At 49.4% G+C, this 20,683-nt stretch overlaps 1 protein-coding gene across 2 annotated transcripts in view; it reads left to right on the forward strand.

Annotated features, from left to right (window-relative positions):
• Positions 1–19,250, forward strand: part of Reep1 (receptor accessory protein 1) — a 115,789-nt gene extending 96,539 nt beyond the window's left edge. The window contains exons 6-9 of one of the 2 annotated variants that reach the window (XM_052173915.1): positions 4,080–4,257; positions 8,601–8,636; positions 13,641–13,792; positions 16,290–19,250. In XM_052173915.1, coding sequence (XP_052029875.1) covers positions 4,080–4,257; positions 8,601–8,636; positions 13,641–13,792; positions 16,290–16,361 — 438 coding nt within the window. In that variant the 3' untranslated portion in view covers positions 16,362–19,250. The remainder of the gene's footprint in view (positions 1–4,079; positions 4,258–8,600; positions 8,637–13,640; positions 13,793–16,289) is intronic. The other variant, XM_052173916.1, reaches the window with a different exon arrangement.
• Positions 19,251–20,683: the final 1,433 nt, after the last annotated feature.

Below are 20,683 nucleotides of genomic sequence, written 5' to 3' on the forward strand. Positions count from 1 at the left end.
GCCTTTGATCCCAGCACTGTGAAGCAGAGGCAGGTGGAACTCTAACAACATAGTTGTTCAAGGCCAAAATTGAGTTCCAAGATACTCAGAGCTCTGGAGAGATAGACAGATAGATAGATAGATAGATAGATAGATAGATAGATAGATAGATAGATAGATAAACAGGCAGACAGATAGATGAAACAGCACAGGCTAAGGTCCTCTGACCTACACACACACACACACACAAAATATATACGCATGCCCTGGTGTGCCTGCATGCAATCCATATGTGTACATATTCAAAAGAAAAAGAATAAACGGGCATGGCGGTGCATCTCTTTAATAGCAGCACTCAGGAAACAGACTCATATAGACCTTTTTGAGTTCAAGGCCAGACTGGTCTACATAGTAAGTTCCAGGCCAGCCAGGGCTACATAGAGAGATCCTGGAGAGAGGGGGCGGTGCTTAGAAAGGTATTTGAATGGTTGGTTCTCAGTGCCCTCCACTGCGGCCATAGAATATATTTTAGCCTGGCCTTGGTTTTGGAGACATGGTTTCTCTGTGTGGCCTGACTGTCCTGGAACTCGCCCTGTAGACCAGGCTGGCCTAAAACTCAGAGATCCTCCTGCCACTGCCTCCCAAGTGCTGGAACTAAAGGCATGTGCCACCACAACCAGGCTATTGTGCTTTTTCAAAACTACAAAGCCAGAATTATTTTCCCAAAGTAAGGAACCCAGTGTGGCAGCCAGAGAAGACAGCTCCCAAATAACAAGGTGGGGGTTCTCCCAAGCTCAAGTAGGCCTCCCGGAAGGTAAATAGGAGTGAGTTGGATAGAGCCTGAGCCGGGCTAGGGGGTTTCAAGGGAGAGGCCTGTTGGGTTGGGCCGTCTCCAGCTGTCCCCGTCTGTTTTCAGGGCTCTTGTTTCCCCGTTTCTGAGGTTCCCTCCAGCACTGGACTAGCTTGGTGCTGAGCCATCTTTACCTCCTCTTTCCTAACCCTTGACTCTCAGAATCTTCCCGATGCTGGAGATGTTGGAGCTGCCCTGGCTGGGCTTCTCTGAGTGAAAGTGAGTCTTTTGCCAAAGGGCAAGTCCTGCTGACTGCTGTGCTCCCCAGGTGTGTTGCAGGGCATTTACAAGATCCGCAAGATATTGATGGGGTTATTTGGGCTAGAGGTCATGAAACCCCACGGCCTTTTGGCCGTACACTGTCTTTCCTTTCACCGATTTCAATGGCCAACTTAGCTGTGGCAGGCAGCAGCAGCCATCACTTAGTTAATTTTATTAGATTTATTTTGTTTAATTATGTGTGTCTGTGTGCACACGTGGTGTTTGTTTGGGGCAGGGTGCACATTTCTGTGGGAGTGTTGGAGCCTGAAGTGTTGGATCTTCCTGGAGGTGGAGCTACAGGCAATTGTGAGGCTCCTGACATGAGCGCTGGGAACTGAACTCGGCTCCTCTGGGAGAGCAGCTCTCTCTCTCTTAGCCTCTGAGCCATCTCCCCAGGCCCCAGCCTGCCTTCTTCAACACTTGCCTCTGGCTTGCTCTACGCAATGGGCATCTTAAGGACGGAATGGTTTACGTGTTTATAGACTGATGGTTCTGGCTGTATGTATTTGGTTATTTAAATCATTTTCTGTTTATGGTTTCTGTTTGTTGTTGTTGCCTTTGAGGGAATAAGGTTCACTCTGTAGCCCAGGTTGACCTACAACTATGCTACTAGGGATAGCCTCAAATGTGACAGTTTTCCTGCCTCAACTCTCAAATGCTGGGATTCCAGGTGTGAACCACCACGCCCTGCATGTCATTGCTGTAGTTTCCTTGAGACACGGTTTTTGTATCTTTGGTGGGTTAAGAATTGGCCTGTTTCACTTTTCAGTGTACCATCTAAGCATGTGCTAGCCCCTTTTGTTTATGGTTTTGTTGTTCTTATCATTGTTAAGATTTTTGAGATTATAATATATTAGATCATCTCCCTCCTTCCCTGTTCTCCTCCCAACCTCTCCCATGAGTCCCATTCACTGTCTTAAACGTATGGCCTCGTCTTGTTATTACATATGTATAGACATTCCGAAATGCATGGACAACCTGCTCAGTTATTATTTCGTGCCCTGGCCTTCTTTTGTTCCCTGTCACACTCAGACCTTCCATCTTAGCAAGTGGCTGTGCTTTGCTGGTCCCTGGGGAGCCTGTTTTTATTATTGAGTAGGGTGGAAAGGCTGTTCCAGCCCCTCCCGATGGGGAAAGCCTCTGTCCGGTGCGGTCTGCCCCGGTTCGTTTTCCTGCTGCAGCTGCCCAATCCTCTGTGCGCTGCTTTGCTGGTGCTGCCATGTCTACCCTTCCTTGTTACCCACCGCCCCTGGACCACTGGGCCCCACTCTTCACTGTGAAATAAGACACATCGCCACCCTGATGTCCCAAGTTCTCTGGCTCCCACTGGCTCCCCCTGCATTCATTGCCTGGCAGCTGCTTGCTCCAAATCCCAACACTAGTCTCAGTAGCACCAGTTTCTCCACAGCCGCGGATCCCACTCCCAGGTGCCCTTGCCCCAAACAAGTCTCTCCAAACTTCATGTACTGTTTGTTTGTCTGTTTTTAACCCACTCGGTCTGCTTAGTGCATGGGCCGAGGACCATCTGCTAGAACATGGACAGCCTCTCAGGGGCCTCGTTCCTGTAGAAAGCTGGCTGGAGAGATAGCTCAGTGGTTAAGAGCACTTGCTACTCTTCCAGAGGTTCTGAGTTTGGTTCCCAGCATCCATGTGCAGCAGCTCACAGCTGCTTATAACTCCAGCTGCAGTGGATCTAATACTTCTTCTGGCTCAGCCAACACACACACCACACACACCACACCCCATACATGCACACCACACACACATATACCCAACATACCCCCCACACCCTACACACAAAAAAAAATCATAAAAAAAGAATAACTGACTCCCGACTCCTCCTGCAGCCATCAGTTGCTCTCTAGCAAGAGTGGGGCTTCCATGGATTTGGTCAAAACGCAATAAATGCGTGTATGAAAGTCTCAAATAATAAGTTAAAAAATAAAACTATGCAAACTAAGATAAAATCAATTCTAATCAGCAAGACTTAACAATCCTCTCCTGCCCTGAGGCACACATGCACACCTAAAGCAACATCCAGGCCTCTGTCTTCACCTTCATTCTTTCTCTCCACACAGACCTGTCTCACAGGACCAGGTGATGGAGGGAAGATTTACTTTTCTAACCATATAACACATTGGTCTTGCTTTTCTAAACAAGAGAATGCATTATGTTGAATCACTTCTTCCTTCCTGATTCATTCATTACCTTTTGGGTATTTATGTGCCCGTGGGTATTGCATGTGCCAACATGAGTAAGTGTGCTTTGTTAACCATCTCAACTGCACAGACATTTTTTTTAAACTACTACTGCCGTGCACTAAAACAACACTATCCGCCTTCTATAGCGTTAGGAAGAAGGGCTCAGTGCATAGAATATTAGGTTTGGGTTTTGTAGGCAGATTTTGAAAACTGGGGACAGTGTGGCCACAGCTTTCCTTTTACTGGTGGGAAGCTGTAGAGCAGGGACTGCAGTGTCTGGGGATGTCCCTGAGGTGGCAGGGCACCTGCCCGGCGTACAAAAAATACCCTGAGTTTGAGCCCTTTCATATATAAACCAGATGTGGCGCCCTTGCCTGTGATCCTAGCATTTGGGAAGCAGAGGCAAGAAGGCCGATTCAGGATTTCCTAACGGGTATATTCCAATATTGATAAGCAGCAAATTCCAGGCCAGCCTCAAACACACGAGATAGGTTCCTTGCCCCATGGACCCTATCTCAGACAACCAAACGGGGATTGGGGGAGCTGCAGAGGACAGTCATCCTAGCTACAGATTTCCTTTGGGAGTGTCTGAAAGAGAGAGGTGGCCCCAGAATACATGTCACCTGTCAGCAGGTGGCCTGGGACCCTCAACAGAGAAACAGGGCTCGTTTCTGCCTTGTCTACTCACAGAGCAGGGTCTCTCAGCCTTGGTCTTGCCTCACGTCCCCACTGTGGTCCGTAAGCCCAGGGCCAGGCCTCTGACGTGTGCTCTCCTGTATTGTATCCAGGGACAGGGTGCCTTGTCAGAGAGACTTCGGAGCTTCAGCATGCAGGACCTCACCACCATCCGAGGTGATGGTGCTCCTGCTCCCTCAGGCCCTTCTCCACCAGGGACTGGGCGGTCCAGCGGCAAACACGGCCAGCCCAAGATGTCCAGGAGTGCTTCTGAGAGTGCCGGCAGCTCAGGTAGGTCACTCCCTGTCCATTTTGTCATTAAGAAGCATAGCACTGGGTGGCACATGAGGTGTCCCTTACCCCATGGGCCTATCACCAACAGAGTTATTTGTTAGATTGTACCAGGCCAGATGAGGAGCACAGCATTGCGTGGGCCACTCAGGAAGCTGGCCTGGCCTGGGGACTGTGTCTTGGGCAAGTTAGGTCATTAGCATCAGATGGTTACTCCTCCTTCCTCATTGTCTGAGGAATCAAGGTGTTGGGTGCCATACCTGGGTCAGGTGTGGAGCAGGAACAGGTCTGGGCCTTGGGGGTGCTTTCTATTCTCTCTAGACCGACACGCGGGTCTCATGACCCCCTTCTTCCACTCCCCAGGCCTGGTGACACTGTGGGCCTCCTTCTCCCTGAGTATTTCCTCTGCCCCCTCTGCACTGTCTGCAGTTCATCTCTGACTGCCCACATCTGTGCCTACCAAGGTACACACTAGGCCTGAGGTTCCTGGGAGGCCAAGTCCTTCCAGTAGCTGGATCTCTGCCTCTCACGGTGAAGCGCTTGGCGTGAGACAGCCCATGTGGGGCCTACCCCTGTGTAAGGTGTGGGGTTTGGGCCTGTCTCCAAGGTCTCAGTAGGTTTGTGTGAAACCTAGCTGTGTAGGTCGAGGTGTGAATCCAGTATCTAATCTATCCATGTGGATTTGGAGCTTCTAGGGGTCATTGTATGGACAGGGTGCTATCGGTTTCCAAGATGGATTCTTGGGAGATGACAGTTACTCGGGAGCAGAGCAAAGCTGTTGACAGAAAATGGTGGATGGCAGGATGTGTGGAGGAGGTGCCAAGTCACCACCTGTGCTCTCCTTGTAAAAAGAACTCGGACTTGGGCTGTTTCGGGATATGCATTGTGTACCCAGTGTCCTGCCTTTAAGCATGCAAACCAGCACCTCCGGGCACTTGGACCCTTGCTATGTGCCGGAAGAGGCACCTCCAAAGGCTCCTGGGCTCTGAGCCCCAGATCCTGACAGACCCCACCTGATCTGAGGGCTTACACACGGTGTGGATGTGATAACACACTCAGGCCCACACACTCAATACCATCCACACTGCTTGGTATCCCTCTGCTTCCTCCCCACGCAGGACTGTGTACCACCCCAGGTCTGAAGGTCATATATTTTTAATGGGAGATGTTTTCACCCTAGTAGCAGGGCAGGACTGGAGAGGAGGAACATTGGCTATGAGGATTCAATTGGAATAAGTGAAGTAAGAGCTCCGGGACATCCGTGCCCGGTGCCAGTAGTAAGTCGCCACTGTTATAAACCCTGTTGTGTCTTCAGCTCATCCAAGAAAGCACTTTACAATCCCGAAAGAGTCAGGAGACACATGGGCTTCTCTGAGGCAGTGTGAGCCCTGATTTTGGAACAACCCACACCAAAGTTGAAAGGGCAGGCAGGGAAGTGACCCCCAGAGAGCCCTGTCACCCTTTCCCTTTAAGAGTCTATTTTTGTCAGACAGGAGAGAACCAAGTAGAGGCAGCAGACACAGAGAGGTCACACACTCTGCTGAGGCCACACAGAACCAGAATCTGGGCCTCCTCCTGCCTAGACCTTGTCTTGTTAGACTTTTCAGGTCAGGGCTCAAAATGAAACAGGAGGAGCTTGGCGGGTCTCGGGGATGATGTGGGTGCCTCCAAGGCCTGAAACAGCCTTCAGCCCAGCAAGAGACATAAGAAGGTTTGGAGTGGTTTGTTTCGGTGCTGGCAGAGGTGGTGAGATCCTTTGCCACCCTGAGACCTCCCTTCAGAGAGGGAGGTGCTGGCCCGTGGTGGGGAGGCCAGGGAAGACAGCAGTCTCCCTGGCTGCTCTGGGCCTAACTTGAAAGTCACTTCAGACAGAAGATGAGATGAGATCAGGTCCTGGGAGTGGGGCAGAAGTGCCACGCCCATGTCGGAGCTGGGGCTGTTCCTTCCTTCCCAACCCTGCCCACAGCCTGAGATCCAATGCCAGGGGAGGAAAATGGGGTAGAGACCCAGAGTAGGGGTGCAAACCGGGCCTCACTCTGCCATTTTCCTCATTGCTGTGACCAAATAACTAACAAGTAGCCATTGGCTGGAGCATGGTTTATTTCGGCTCACAGTTTGAGGGCACAGGCATCACGGCCAGAAAGGTGGTAGCAGGAGGGTCAGAAGTCAAGAAAGAGGAAGAGAACTGGAAGTGGCTATCAAACCTTAAGGCCCACCCCTTGTGACTCATTTTCTCCTGCAAAGTTCTATCTCCTAAAGGTTCCACAGCCTTCCAAAATGGTCCCACTGGCTGGGAGACTGAGTACACACACATAGTGCATCCTGGCTAGGTGACACTGAACCCACGGGATACAGAAAACGCTACACGGGGAAGCTGGCATGACACGGGGAGGCAGCCTCCACACACACTCCTGCTCATTCCTGTGAGCCCACTTCCTCCCCTCAGTTCTGTGCGGCACCAGCCTAGGAACTTTTCTCAGAATGATGCCTAAGTCACAGCAGAGTATTTGACGTGCAGGAAGCAGATCCCTGTCCCTTCAGCTCTCTCTAGAGGAAAGGCCCCATCGTGTCCTAGTCATCTGTGTCTTAGGATTGTGAGGAGAATGAGAGAGAGAAAAATAAAGATCATTTTCAGACTTCAAACAGGGGGCAGGAGTTGAGACCACTCAGGAGAGGGAACAGGTAAAGGTGTGGCTGCAGGCCGGGGCCTTCAGCAACTGGCAGCCCCAGACTCAATGGACACAGTGGTTCTTAAAAGCTGGCTGCCCCAAGGAGATGGGCAAACCACAGTGAGTTCTTATGCGGTCATTTATGTAAAGTAAAAATATAGCCAGGTATGATGAAATCCCAGCACTCGGGAAGCAGAGACAGGAGAATCTCTGTGAGGTCAAGACCAGCCCCATTTACCAGTGAGTTCCAAGCCAGGGCTACATGGTGAGGCTTGTCTCAAACAATAGGTAGGTAGACAGGTTGATAGGGATAGATAGATAGATAGATAGATAGATAGATAGATAGATAGATAGATAGATAGATAGATAGATGGATAGATAGGCAGGCAGGTAGGTGATAGTATTGGGGAGAGCGTTGCTCAGCTGGTGAAGTGCTTCCATGGGAACTGAGTTTGGATCCACAGAGTCAGTGTAGAAGCCTGGGGCTGCAGCATGGGCCTAATGGCAGCACTGGAGGGCACTGACATGAAGATCCTAAGCTTCTTTCCAGGATCTGCCTCCTAAAGGTGTACCCCGAGACTTTGTCCAGTCTAGATGAGCCGGTGAACCCCAAGTTCAGTGTGAAGGCAAGACAAAAACCTGCCTCAAGCTCTCACCTCTACACTCACAGGCAGGGGGAGAGTGAACACACACACACACACACACACACACACACCAATATACATATTATACTGAAGAATGGAGAGTTTGCAAGAGCACAGCTAGGCCAAGGGATGTGTGCAGACACTGGATTCATGCTCCTTGAGGAAGGGATGTTAGTGAGGTGCTGGATGAAAGCCACGGCATGCGTGGGTCCAGGAAACAGAGGACGGTCTGAGGAGAACGAGGAAGGAAAGCATCTGGCTCTCTGCATCCCGAGGAAAGAAAGGAGAAGACACGAAAACCGCACTGCCGTGTTTACTCTGCCTGCAAGCTTCTAGCAGACGGCCGCTGGTTCTATGCCTCCCCGTCCAGCCGACCTCCACACGCCTGCCACATACATGCCATGCACACACATGGCCCCTGCTCGTGGCATAGGAGAGCACAGCATCCGAGCATTGGCGATGGAGAAGCAGAGTTCTCCGCTGCCACCTTCAGCACTTAGGGTGAGGCTGGGCCACACTCCAGAGCTGACTGACCCTCCTGGTGTTTGTGCTCTGGCTTGAAGGGTTAGGGCAGGCAGGGACTGACTGCCCGCTCTGCTCTGCAGACGGACCTGAGAGGGAGGGATCACACACTGAATGACTGCCACTAGCCACCAGGAAGTGTGCATGGAGTTGAGAGACTTCTATAGATTCAGAGTCACTGGGTCAGCACGGATTTAGTGAGCACCTACTATAGTCTAAGGAGGTTTCCCAGAGGACTCTCTGAATCAAAGGTCTAGGTTTTGAGGAGGGATGGTTATTCCCAGGAGAAACTTAACCAGCTCTCACCTCCTTAGAGCTGCAGGAATCAGGTCCTGACCCTAGAGGAAGTTGAATCCGAGATGATCCCTTTCCACACTGTAGTGTCTATAAAGACCTCTCTCTTCCTGGGATTCTAAATCAAAGGAACTCACACACTCCCTGGGGCCTCCCTGGTTCCTGTTGGTGGGGGCTCTCTCTGACAACGCCCCCACCCCATCGATTCCCACAGTGTGTACCTGCTGCTCCACCTGCAGGACCCGGAAAGGTGAGTAGCAGCCTGCCTGCAGCCTGCTGGATCCAGCCTGCTTCGGGCCGCTAACTAACTGCTGGGCCTTGACCTTGGGCCTCCCTTTCAGCTGCATGGGTCAGGATGCTGGCTGGGCTGTCACCTGAGGGTGTGACTAGACCTGGCAGACCCACCCCAAGATGGCTCTAGGGGCCAGTGCCTGGAGTTCTTTACCAGCTGCGCCTCTCTCAAGCTCTTGGGAAATGCTGAGACATGGCCAGTGGTTTGGTCCAGAGTGAATGGTTCAAGACAGAGAGGCCGGGCAGGAAGTCATCATGACCTTTAATGACTTTGCCTTTGAAGTCAAGTTAGCACTCAGCCTCTTTGATGGCTGTGAGTCACCCGCCAGACCTGTGTTCCATGAGAGAATTGTCCAACCTCTTGGAAGGATTGTTAGAGACATATGTGTGAACCTTTAAGCCAACATATAGCGGTGCACACCCAGTGCAACGGGTCCTGTGGACAAAGGAACTCGCCATGATCCTCTGAAGGGAAGAAGCCCCAAGTTTTTAGGGGATTCTGGCCCTACTAAGAGAGCTCTGGCTTGCCACTTACTAGCTGTGCAACTTTGTGTGAGTCACCTAACTGCTCTGAGCCTGTTTCTTCATCATAAAAGAGAGATAAAGGTCCCCCGCTTTCTTCCTTGCACCACAATGGAAATGGCTGTTAAAGGGGCGTTTGAAGGGTAACTATTACCTTATTATATTCTTTGTTTGTGTATGGGGGTGACATGTGGTCATGTGTGTGCCCTGGCCTCTGTAGAACAACCTGGGAGAGTCGCTTCCCACCACGTGAGGTTTAGGGACCATGTTCAGATCATCAGGCTTGGCAGGATTCTGGGTCTCCCACAGACAGAACCCCTTGATGTGTGAGTGATGGCCGGTGGAGCCGTGGCGCTCTGGGTCCTGCTATACTGGGTTACAAATGTGCTTCCACCTTGCCTGAGCTTAACTAGGTGATCAGGAGCTAGGAGGGTAACGGGCATTGAAAGCCATAAGTTTCCAGATGGTGGTCGCGCACGCCTGTGATCCCAGCACTCTGGGAGGCAGAGGCAGGCAGATTTCTGAGTTCCAGGCCAGCCTGGTCTACAGAGTGAGTTCCAGGACAGTCAGGGCTATACGGAGAAACGCTGTCTTGAAAAAAACCAAAAATCCAAAAAACAACAACAACAACAACCAACGAAAGCCATAAATCCAAGACAAGTGACCAACAGGAGCACCAAGCAGAGACACAGTAGGAGGGCAGCATTCAGCCAGCCTTTGGCAGCCTGTGTCCAACTGGGGCCTCCCGGTCCATCTTGGAAGCTGGGGACTCCCATTGCTAGACACTGGGACATAAGCCTGGTAGACTTCCTAGTTCCTGGGAAACAGCTCTTCATTGTCCCCAGATGGCCATGATCACTTCTGTCCCACGTTCTACATGTTGCCAGTGAAGGGCACTCTCCTGCACTGTGCCGGCAGATGGGCTTGTCCTGCACCTGGGGCTGGAAGCTGACTCTCAAGCTTCAGCACCATTTGAGAGGATTCCAGGGGGGCTTGGGTGATCCCCTGAAATGATGTCCTGTGGAACGGTGTTCAGTTCACAACATGGGATGGGAAGGTTCTAGTTCTAGAGGCTGAACTTTCTAAAGGATTTGTAAATCCAGGTCTTTTTTTTTTTTTTTTTTTTTTTAGTTTTTAGTTTTTAGATACAGGATAAATCTAGGTCTTAATTCAGAGAGTGGAGAAAGGAAAATTGGGAGTTAGGGCCTAGCCTCACCTGTGCCTCCAGCCACTAGAACATTCTCTCCCTACCTCTCTGCTTCATCTGATAGTCAGTCGGCTCCCTGCTGTTTCCTGCATATTTCTGTCTCTTCACAGATGCTTCCTGTCCACCACCTTTCCTCCCCTTTTTTTCCCTTCCTCCCTGAGCTGCCTGTCATTAGTGAGAGAGGCGTATTGGGCCCTTTTTAAAGTCAAGTATGCAGGGCATACATTTCCGTACACGTGGGTTTCATTCCAAAGCCCCTTCTCTAACAGGATGTTCTCTCCTTTCTCCTCGGTCACTGCTGGGATCCTGGATGTAAGTGTTCAGACAGGCATATCCTTTCATATAGCAATCTTTGCCTTGCATCACTAATGTGTGCCGTGTGGGTTGTATGCTAACCTGGGTGTCTGCACTGTGGGCGGATGGCTCAGTGCCTGGGGCTGGCAGATCTCTTCAGGTCTTTAAAGGATTGAGACTGCCCAGCCCCTCCTTTCCATCCTCCAGTGCTGAGCCTGTGCTAACACATACAGGTGCCCTATTGTGGAAGACAGCAGGGACCCCTGTCTTTAAGTAGAAACCACTGACCTTGACCCAACCATAACAGCTCAGTGAGCTCCTGGCCTGGGGTGCCCTTGCTGAAGGGTCAGGAAGACCTGTGATGGGAGAGCACATTTCCATACAGGGTCTCAGGGTCTTGGAGTCTTAGCCATTGTTAAGGTGGAGGACATATTAGGTCACAAGTCTATGCAAATCTACAGGTACACTCCATAGATTCCTGCCCAGTCACTTGTCATTGATTCTGATTGGTACCACCCCTCAATGTGGACAAATCCAATATGACTTATTTTTTATTTACTCTGCTGATTGTTCCAAAAAGTATGTATGTATGTGCGCATGTACGTACGTATGTATGTACAGGGTACAGGAACCGTCCTAACAGTTGGGCTGGTTTTAGGCGGGGTTCTTTGCTGCTTCCATCTGAAGCTCTTTCTGTCCCCTAGCCACTCACAGCGGCCTCCTTTGCTCCCAGCCTCTGCTGAGAGCAGGCCAGCCTTCCCCCTCCTGCCTACATATTTGGAATGACCTCTGCTCCTGGGAGTCACAGGATTACTTCTTTTCAAATACACTTCTTGTTCAAAGTTGCAGTGGAGCACATGCACAAAGACCTGTTAAGAGTTTCAGTACTGAGATGGGCCTGATTTTTGTTTCTTTGTTTTATTTTGCTTTTGTGTCTGAGACAGGGTCTCCACACTGGAGCCCAGACTGGCCTGTAACTCACTAATGTGGCCCAGGCTAACCCAAAGAAAAATTTCTGCCTCCATTTCCCAGCATTAGGATTACTGGCATGCATGCCTGATTGTGAGGAGCATATCATGGTTGTGGTGAATGTGTGCTTGGATGCCCGGCCCCAGTACATTCTGGTAGGCAGACTGAAGAGTCATATACCCAGAGCCTGCTGTGTCTCTGGGTTATCGTGCTGCCCAGAACACCTGGCAGGGGAAAACTCTTCGTTTAAGGGGAACAGCACACACCTGTTCAGAGGTCTGAACTCAGCCAGGCTAAACTGCAGTTCCATCCTGAAGATGCAGGTTTGCTGTGCGGAAGCTAGCCAGGATGCTTCTGCATTTTGACTTTGGTCTGGGAGCCTTGGGTCCTAACTAGGCCTTGGCTTTATTCTTCCTCCCAGGCAAGAGGAATCTGTGTCCAGAGGGATGTCTTGGTTAGTGAGAGCCATGCTGCAGTGTGGAGCAGAGCTGAACTGTCTAAGACGGCAACAGGCCTCTATTTAGCTTATTAGACTGGCAGTACCAGCTGAATGCTCAGTCCTTCCTCAGCCACTCAGAGAATAAGGGATGAGCAGCCACAGCCTGCAGCGCAGGGCATTTTTTGCTGAGACAGTTTGGCCGACAAGAGAACCAGGGCATGTGGCTGCAGGGCACAGATTCTAAGCATTATCCAGGTGTCAGGCAGCTTTGGAAGACCAGAGTGTTCAAGAAAGGTGTGGTTACTATTCTCAATTTCAACAAGCTGATTTAGGCAGGAAAGGACAAAAAAAGCAACTACACTTGGAGTAAACAGTCTGAGAGAAGCACAAAGTGAAGAAAGAAAGAAAGATGTCAGGCATAGCCTAAGCAGCTGGCTCTCCCCACGGCTCAGCCCTACAAGACCTGCTGACGGCAGCTGTGTGCTCATGCTGCCCCCTACTGGCTGCCATGGAGCACAGCAGTGGAAACTGGAAAAGCTTTTAGTTTATTCCATACTGAAGGCTGTGACACAGCACCAGCCCTCTGGTGAGAGCCAGTTCTGAGGCGGAACAGGATTTTAGAAGCAGTAGCAGCATATCCCAACAAGAGGTCAGGTTTCTGTCTGCAGACCTCAGAGTGGTGGAACTGGATGAGTCGTGGGCCCTCTAGCTCTACCTTCTGTAATTCTGGATGAAGACAACATACCAAGAATAGAACGGTGTTCTAGAAGAAGATAACATACCAAGAATAGAACCATGTGTCTGTGGATGCCAGATAAACTGAGTATAGCAGAAAATAATTTACATCCTGCCTAAGCTGGGATGTTCTGGCTCAGTTACATGGCTGCAATCAATAAGCTGACTTAATTCTGAAGCTTTGCCTATAGCTCATTCAAGTTACACTGCAGTAGGAACCTTGCTGTCACATGGGGGTGGGGTGGGGGACATTCAGATTTTGCCTCTATATGAGGGTCCTCTGCTATCTAGCACCAGGTATCATTTTGAAATGAAAAATCTGTATAGCTCATCTTAAGGTCATCCTGTTAGGTCTCTTACAGAATGCCTAGTGCTGTAGAGACAAGGGTACTGCCCTGTCAACATCGCCTGTGTGGACAATTTAGAAAGCATCACCCCTCAGAGGCACAGCTCTTGTCTTCAGAGAAGGCTATTTCCTGGGCACTCTTCCAGTGTCAAGTCACAGGTCTAAGATCAGGGCATGGCCAGTCTCAGAGTTAAGGAAGTGTCTCCTGTCCTCCGGGAGCTGAGCAGGGGCTTCTGCGCCTACAGTTGATTCTGTACATGCTGCCGAGCCTTTCACTTACACCTTCACTTTCCCAAGTCCCCCAAGCAGGGCGTCTTCAGATCCTGGGCCCCGGCTGTCCTAACGGTTTGCTGTGCTGTGTCCCTAATCGCCCCTTCATGCCTGTCCTCACCCCCTTCCACGCTGACCCCTTCTCGCTATCCTTTGTCTCCTCTGTCAGATGGACATTAAGTGGTTGAGGGAGATGTGAATGAGGGTGGTGTGAAGTCATGGGAGCCCCACCAGGTCCGAAACCCGCTGGCGTTTTCTGATGAGGAGGAGGAGGACCTGTTGGAGTTCATGTACAAGTACAAAGCACCGAGGAGGACCGAGCTGCCCCTGGAGGTACACGGTGTCTGGGGACGTGGGCTAGCATGTGCATTTGCACTAGAGATGTGGGGGTCCTGAGGATGGCATTGCATGTGATCCCAACACTCTGTGTAGGGAACGATGACTTCCTCCATCAAACAGGTAGGACAAACCACCAGCTAGCTACCTACCCTCAAAGGTGTGTGTGTGTGTGTGTGTGTGTGTGTGTGTGTGTGTGTTCTTGTGTGTAGCTACCCATGGAGGCCAGGACAGTAAGTGCCTCACCAGATGAGTTATTTTTCCAGTTCCAGTTCTTTAAAGATATCAGAAAACAATATACTTAGTACTATGGCCAATTGTGGATATAGACAGGGTTTTGGCAGCAGCAGGATCATGCCTGTGACTCATGGGCTGTGGTCTGTGACACAGGTGGAGAGTTGCTAGTCACAGGCCCAAGGAAAAGCCACTCAGTTCCTTTCTGGCTCTTTATCTACTGAACCTTCTGGCCTGAGGATCCACTGTGAGGAAGCCACAATTCCTGTCACACACAAAATTAGAGGCCCTGATGAGAATAGGATGGGATGCTCAGAAACATCCCTCTTCATAAGCCTGGAGTCCGAGCATTCCTGTTCTGAGATGGCAGCGACAGCCACCTCAGATGGAGGAGTTCCTCACCTTCCTGGACAAGATGAATCATTTCATATCCTCTCATATATTCTTTCCCCCACCCTTCTCCAGTGCTGGGGAATCAAAGCGAGGCCACCCATATATGCTAGGCAAACATTCTACCACTGAGCTATGTCACCAACCAGTCAGTGCAGATTAGTTCTGGTACTGGGTAAGTCCTCTCTGACCTCAGGATCTGGGTAACCTCATGATGGGGAGAATTCACTCTCAATCTCTAAATCTCCCAGAGCCCAAGGGATTGTTGTGTTTGTTTGTTTATTTTTTGTGGTTGTTGTTGTTTCGTTGTTTTTGAGACAGGGTCTCATTCTGTAGCTGGCCTCGACCTTTCTCTGTGGTAGAGGCTGGCCACGAACACCTGATGCTCCTGCCTCTACCTCCTGAATACTGGGATCACAGGTGTACATCACTACACCTAGCTGTGGTTGTAAAGCTTTGCACACAGCTCCCCTGCTTAGTGGCCGTGAGGCAGGTGCCTACAGGGGGAGATTTTATTGCCACCATCTACCAGGAAGGCAACACCTGGGGCATCTGGGGGAGCACTGAGCTAGTCACCAATAGACGGTGGTAGTGGTGATGTGGAGCCACGCCTCAGGAAGTTCAGTCTGATGGATAGTAAAGGGAGATATCCCACACCCTGGGCCTGAGTACAAAGTCCTCTGTTGTGGGGCATATGCAAAGCACTATGAGGAAAAGGAGCTGGAGGTATGTATCTTGTGGAGAGAGTACTTGTTTAGTAACTTATGAACCTTGGGAATCAACGCTCCAGTATGGGAGGGAAACAAAGAAACGCTCAGCTCTGTGTGGAGCCCATCTCTAATGTCAACACTACACTTGGAAGGCTGAAGCAGGAGGATCACCCCAAGTTTGAGGTCAGCCTGGGATAGAAAATGATCTCATGGTCACCCTGAGCTACTTAGAATAACCTTGTTTCAAATGAATGAAGAACATTAGCCAAACCACTATGAGAGACAAAGGCTGTGTGTGGTCAGAGGCAAGAGTCAAGGGATCTCCTAGACAAGGGGACTTTGAAGCTGGTGCTCAAGGGAACTAGAAATATTCACTGCTGGCCCCTTCCAGTCAGAGGGGCCAGCGGTGTGAAAGGACAGTGGAAAGCTCTCTGTCCTCACAGGAAAGCTTGGGTCTTGAACAGTGCATGAACCCCATTCAGTGCCATGCTGGGAGGAAGTATTTTTCTTTCATTTCTGTCGTAATGCTTCCTGTGGTTTGGGCCTCTTATGAGAAAAGGTCTCTACAGTCATCTTCAGGCTTGCTGGAGAGTAAAAGGTTTCATGTCCAGAATGGAGACTGTAAGTTTCAAGCACACACCAGAAAATTTCCTATGTTTCCAAAGGAAATATAAAAATCAGCAAAGCGGGCTGGAGAGATGGCTCAGAGGTTAAGAGCACTGACTACTCTTCCAAAGGTTCTGAGTTCAAATCCCAGCAACCACATGGTGGCTCTCAACCATCCCTAAAGAGATCTGATGCCCTCTTCTGGTGCATCTGAAGATAGCTACAGTGTACTTAGATATAATAATAAATAAATCTTAAAAAAAAAAATCAGCAAAGGGCTGGAGCTGTCCAGCGTTCAGCTCACTGAAACAAGAAAGACATGTCCTTCTGCGCGCCCTTCCCTTCAGATGCAGGAAGGTGTGGTGGCCTTCCCACAGGGCTGAGCCTCACCTCACATGGTGCAAGGGTGAGATGTTAGAATCTGATTCCTGTTGTGGGGAACCCAGCTCTACCCAACAGAGGGAGCTGGCTCACAGGTCCCTGCCTGACACTGATCCCTGAGATTCTACCCTCTAGCCCCACAGATGATGTCCTCTCTCTGCTTTCTCGATCAGGCACCGCCTAGAACCCTTCGGTCCCGCTTCAGGAAGAAAAGTACCTCATCCTCGGCCACTGAAACCATGTGAGATGAGCCAACCGCGCCGGATCCACAGATGTCTGTCTCTCCTCTGCCTTAAAGAGCTAGTCACTAGTAACACGGAAATCCGCAGGCTGGGCGTGCTCTGAGTGGGCAGCCCACAGACACGGCCTTTACTCGCTCCCCTCTCTGCCTTTACGGATTTTCTGTTCTCTTTCCTTTTTGTTCCTGCTGGGGAGAGGCTAACGGGAGAAGGTGGTGGTGGAGGGTGACCTTTACGTCTTCTGGGGTTAGTAATTTTCCACAATTGGATTGTCATTGTGGCCACAGTGTTTTTAGATATATAAGCACTCTTTCCATGATGCTGCTGAGATGTACATTTGTAACTTATTTGTTGCATAGTTTTTAGTCCTGTAAATGCAAACGAAGTGATCTTTTTTAAAAACCCTTTTGTTGTTCTTGGTACTAATACATTGGACTGTGGTGTACATATTTACAGCTTCTGGCTTAATGTAATGAACTCGCAAGGGCTGCCGGAAGTTCTGATGAGAGAGCTACAAAAACAAAAACGTAGACAAATATTTTGATCCTAGGCAATGTCTCCAACCTGCTTTCAAAGCCAGTGCCAGTAGGGCATCCCCTCTCCTGCAGGAGGGTGGCCATGTGCATCTGGTGGCTGTGTGGCTAGGAGGGCAGAGCTGAGGCAGGAGCCCAGTGTTCCAGCAACAGGGAGGAAGGTCGCTGGGTGTCAGGGAAGAGGAAGGAAGAACACGGCTTCTTCAGACCTGGGGCCAGGCCGTCCTAACAGGCTTGTTGTGCTGTACTTGTCTCCACCTTCCTGCCCTGTGGGTTCAAGAGTAGAAGCTTCCGGGCCCTTCGGAAGCACAGGTACAACTTCAGGCAGGCAGGCTCACCCTTAGGGAGCACGGGTGCTGCTGCAAGCAGGCAGGCAGCCTCACCCTTAGCAGCCGTTTGGGGGAGGAAGACTCAGCTGCTGGCAGAACTGCAAGTATCTCAGAAGTGCTTGGCAAGAGTGTTTCTCCTTCAGGGACCAGTGCTGTGGCTGATTTTTCCAGGAGGAGGCGCCTACATCTGAGCACCTTGTTTTCAAGTACACTAGGCAAAGAGAAGGAAAAAAAAAGCCTAGAACTAGGTTTTGTTACAGATGTGCTCAAAACATGAGACACTCACCTCTCAAATGACCACCGAAGGCAGGGTCTAGGGAGGCCTGAGGCCAAGCCACAGGCAGTCGTGGCTCCTGCTGCCTTCTGGCTTGTGTGGAGGATGACAGGATGGACAGACATGCTCACCCCGTGTCTTCGTGGATGCTTTATACAAACCAGGACTGCACTGGGAATTTTGACAAGTCTGACTTAGGTGACACTGCATTCTGAGGGCTGCCCTCTCCTCGGATAGCTGAGCCAAACCGTAGGGCAAATCTATCTGTGTGTAGAGTTGGTGTTTTCTTTCCATGTAATGCATGCAGCAGTCACAACCCAGTTACTCCTATTTGGATTATATTTGTTTACAGCTATGCCCTGAAGGCTAGAGAAATAGTGTTGAATACCATATAGAACTGTCAACTGACTGCAAACAGGCTCAATTACAAACCACTCTGGTACCGAGCTATGCAAACATGCACCGGGAGACTGCTACATTAGCTGGGCTTTGGCCATTTCACGAAGGGTTTCGGTTGGAGTTCATTGCTGCCAGATATACCTAATGGAATTTTCCAAAGGCGATTTTGTATTTTAGAATTAGTCCTCCCTTCATCACCCGAAAGCTGCTGGCTGAAGGTCAACAGTCTGCCTGTGCCTCTTGCCCGTCTGAACCCATTAAGAAAAGCACCTGTCCTCTTCAAGCTCACCCAACAGCCCCAGACAAGAGAAATGATGCCCTTTAAAGCATACAAACATGCCCGCTGTGTGTGTCCAGGATGAAGAGAAACAGTGCAGGAAGGCCTAAGAGGGCAGCTTGGCAGCCCCCTGCCCCCACCCCAACAACAAACGGCTTTAGGGACAGAGTTTAAGTCTTAGTATATTTTCACGGTTTTACAACAGGATAATACATCTAGGCTCTCCAGTTTGTACTCAGCCGCGCCAAAACCCAGTTCAAAGCACTCCTCAGACATGCTGTATTACTTCTTGCTCAAGATTTAAAATATAGAGGTATCTAAATCATTGTCTAATTGTAAATGTAACTATTTTTCCTTCAAGTGTTGACTAAGAAGTCGTTTCCTCTCTATAAGATTCTCACTGTACAGCCAAACGCAGCTGTCTTATTTCTTGAGACCTGTGTTTACCTTTCTGATAAGCGGTGTATTTGTATGTAGACTGCCATATGATGTGAATGACCCTGTACATGTAGAGGTGTGGTGCTCTGTCTAAGCAGGATAAATGAATGTTTCTAGTTTGCTGACTTAAAATCTGCTGTTTACAGATTGCTAGATGGAAGGTCTACTTGTCTTGGCTTTGAATTACTCTCCGTGGAGCACCCGCCCCATTTCTGAAGAGGTGAGGTGTGGCCTCGTGCTCATCAACAGGAGACTTCGTCATAATGCCTCCTGACTGTGTGTGAATAGCTTGCTCACTTTGCTGGCCTTTGACATGTATGTTCTCCGTGGTAAACTGTCCATGTGTTTGTATTAAGTGCTTGTCCATCACAACCATCACGTAGCAGCCCCGTTCTTCACCTTGCACAGTATTTGAAGTATTAGACGTGGTGGAAGACGTGCTTCATCCTCTCACAGTGTACGCTTGAAGAGCTGATGTTCCAGATTGGGACGTGCGCATTTCCTCTAGTTTATTTCTGAAGTCTCTCTAGAATGAGTATAATTAAATAGTATACTGGACTGTGTATCTAAGGGGTGTAAATTGCAGTATTCCAAAGGCTGAAGCTCTGCTGTTTTGTTATAATGCCTGATAAACATCTTGAATAAAGTCTTAACATTTTTCTTTTAAAAAAAAAAGTGTAATTTTGGGCTTATGAGAAAAGAAGAAATATTTTTTTTAAAAGATGTATTATAGAAAATAGAAAGCTGTGCCTTATTCCAGACAAGTTGTCAAGAAGTACAGCATCTTTTTTCTTTTTCTTTTCTTTTCTTTCTTTCTTTTTTTTCCTTCAAGGCAGAGATTCTCTGTATATCCTGGCTATCCTGGAACTTGCTCTGTAGACGAGGTTAGCCTTGAACTCAGAGATTCCGCTGCCTCTGCTTCCTGAGGGCTGGAATTAAAGGCCTGCACCAGCTCTACCCAGTGAAGTACAGCAACTTATATATAGCCCACACAACTGACTTTAAGTCATCAGGAAGCTGATCAGGCAATGTTGCACCAGGGGAACACAGGATATCTCACGTGCATCACAGACAGAGGACACAGCAGTTTTGAGACTGATAACTTGTCTTTTAAAGGGAAAAAGCCAAGTTTCCAGGAACCTAAACCTTAAGTCCTTCAAAGCCTTGACCTTTGCTCCAGACCAGACCATGCCAAGTCTGCCCTTGGAAAAGACATAGAACTAGATTCCTTCTGTCCTTCCATCAGGGCCTCTGAGAAAGCCTTGGATTTGCCTGGCTCTCAACAAATTATGTGTATGTGTGCGCCTGTATGCATGAGTGCAGGCACCTGAGGAGGCCAGAAGAGGGCATCAGATCACTGAGCTGGAATTACAGGTGATTATAAACCACTACATGAGGGTGCTGGGAACCAACCCTGGTTCTGGTTCCTCTTAGCACTCTTTTTTTTGTTTGTTTGTTTGTTTTGTTTTTTTTGGATTTGGTTTTTTGAGACAGGGTTTCTCTGTGTAGCCCTGGCTGTCCTGGAACTTACTCTGTAGACCAGGCTGGCCTGGAACTCAGAAATCTGCCTGCCTCTGACTCCCAGAGTGCTGGGATTACAGGTGTGCGCCACTACCGCCTGGCTCCTCTTGGCACTCTTAACCATTGTACCATCTCAGCAATCCCAAAATACTTTTTTAAAATGTGGGTAGAAGCCGGGCGGTATATATATAATGTAGAAGGAGTCTAGGGATACAGCTCAGTTGGCTAATATGCAACCTGCTCTGGGTTCAACCCCTAGTACCTTATCAACCAGATATGATGGGACACCATCTGCAATCCTAGCATTTAAGAGGTAGAAACAGGGAAATTAGAAGCTCAAGGGAATTTAGCCTATATAGAGAGATCAAGGCAGGCCTGGAACATATGAGACCCCATCTCAAAACTACAAAACCAAAGTAAAAATTCTAAGCATAAATGAGTTAAAGATTTCAAACGTGGGAAGTAACAAGGATTAGAAACTGAATGCATATACTCCCTGGCCTGGAAACTTGGCCCATGCCCACTAAGGAGGATGGCCAGGAGGAAAAACATCAATG

The sequence above is a fragment of the Apodemus sylvaticus genome, chromosome 2, assembly GCF_947179515.1.
Source record: "Apodemus sylvaticus chromosome 2, mApoSyl1.1, whole genome shotgun sequence".
Classification (NCBI taxonomy): domain Eukaryota; kingdom Metazoa; phylum Chordata; class Mammalia; order Rodentia; family Muridae; genus Apodemus; species Apodemus sylvaticus.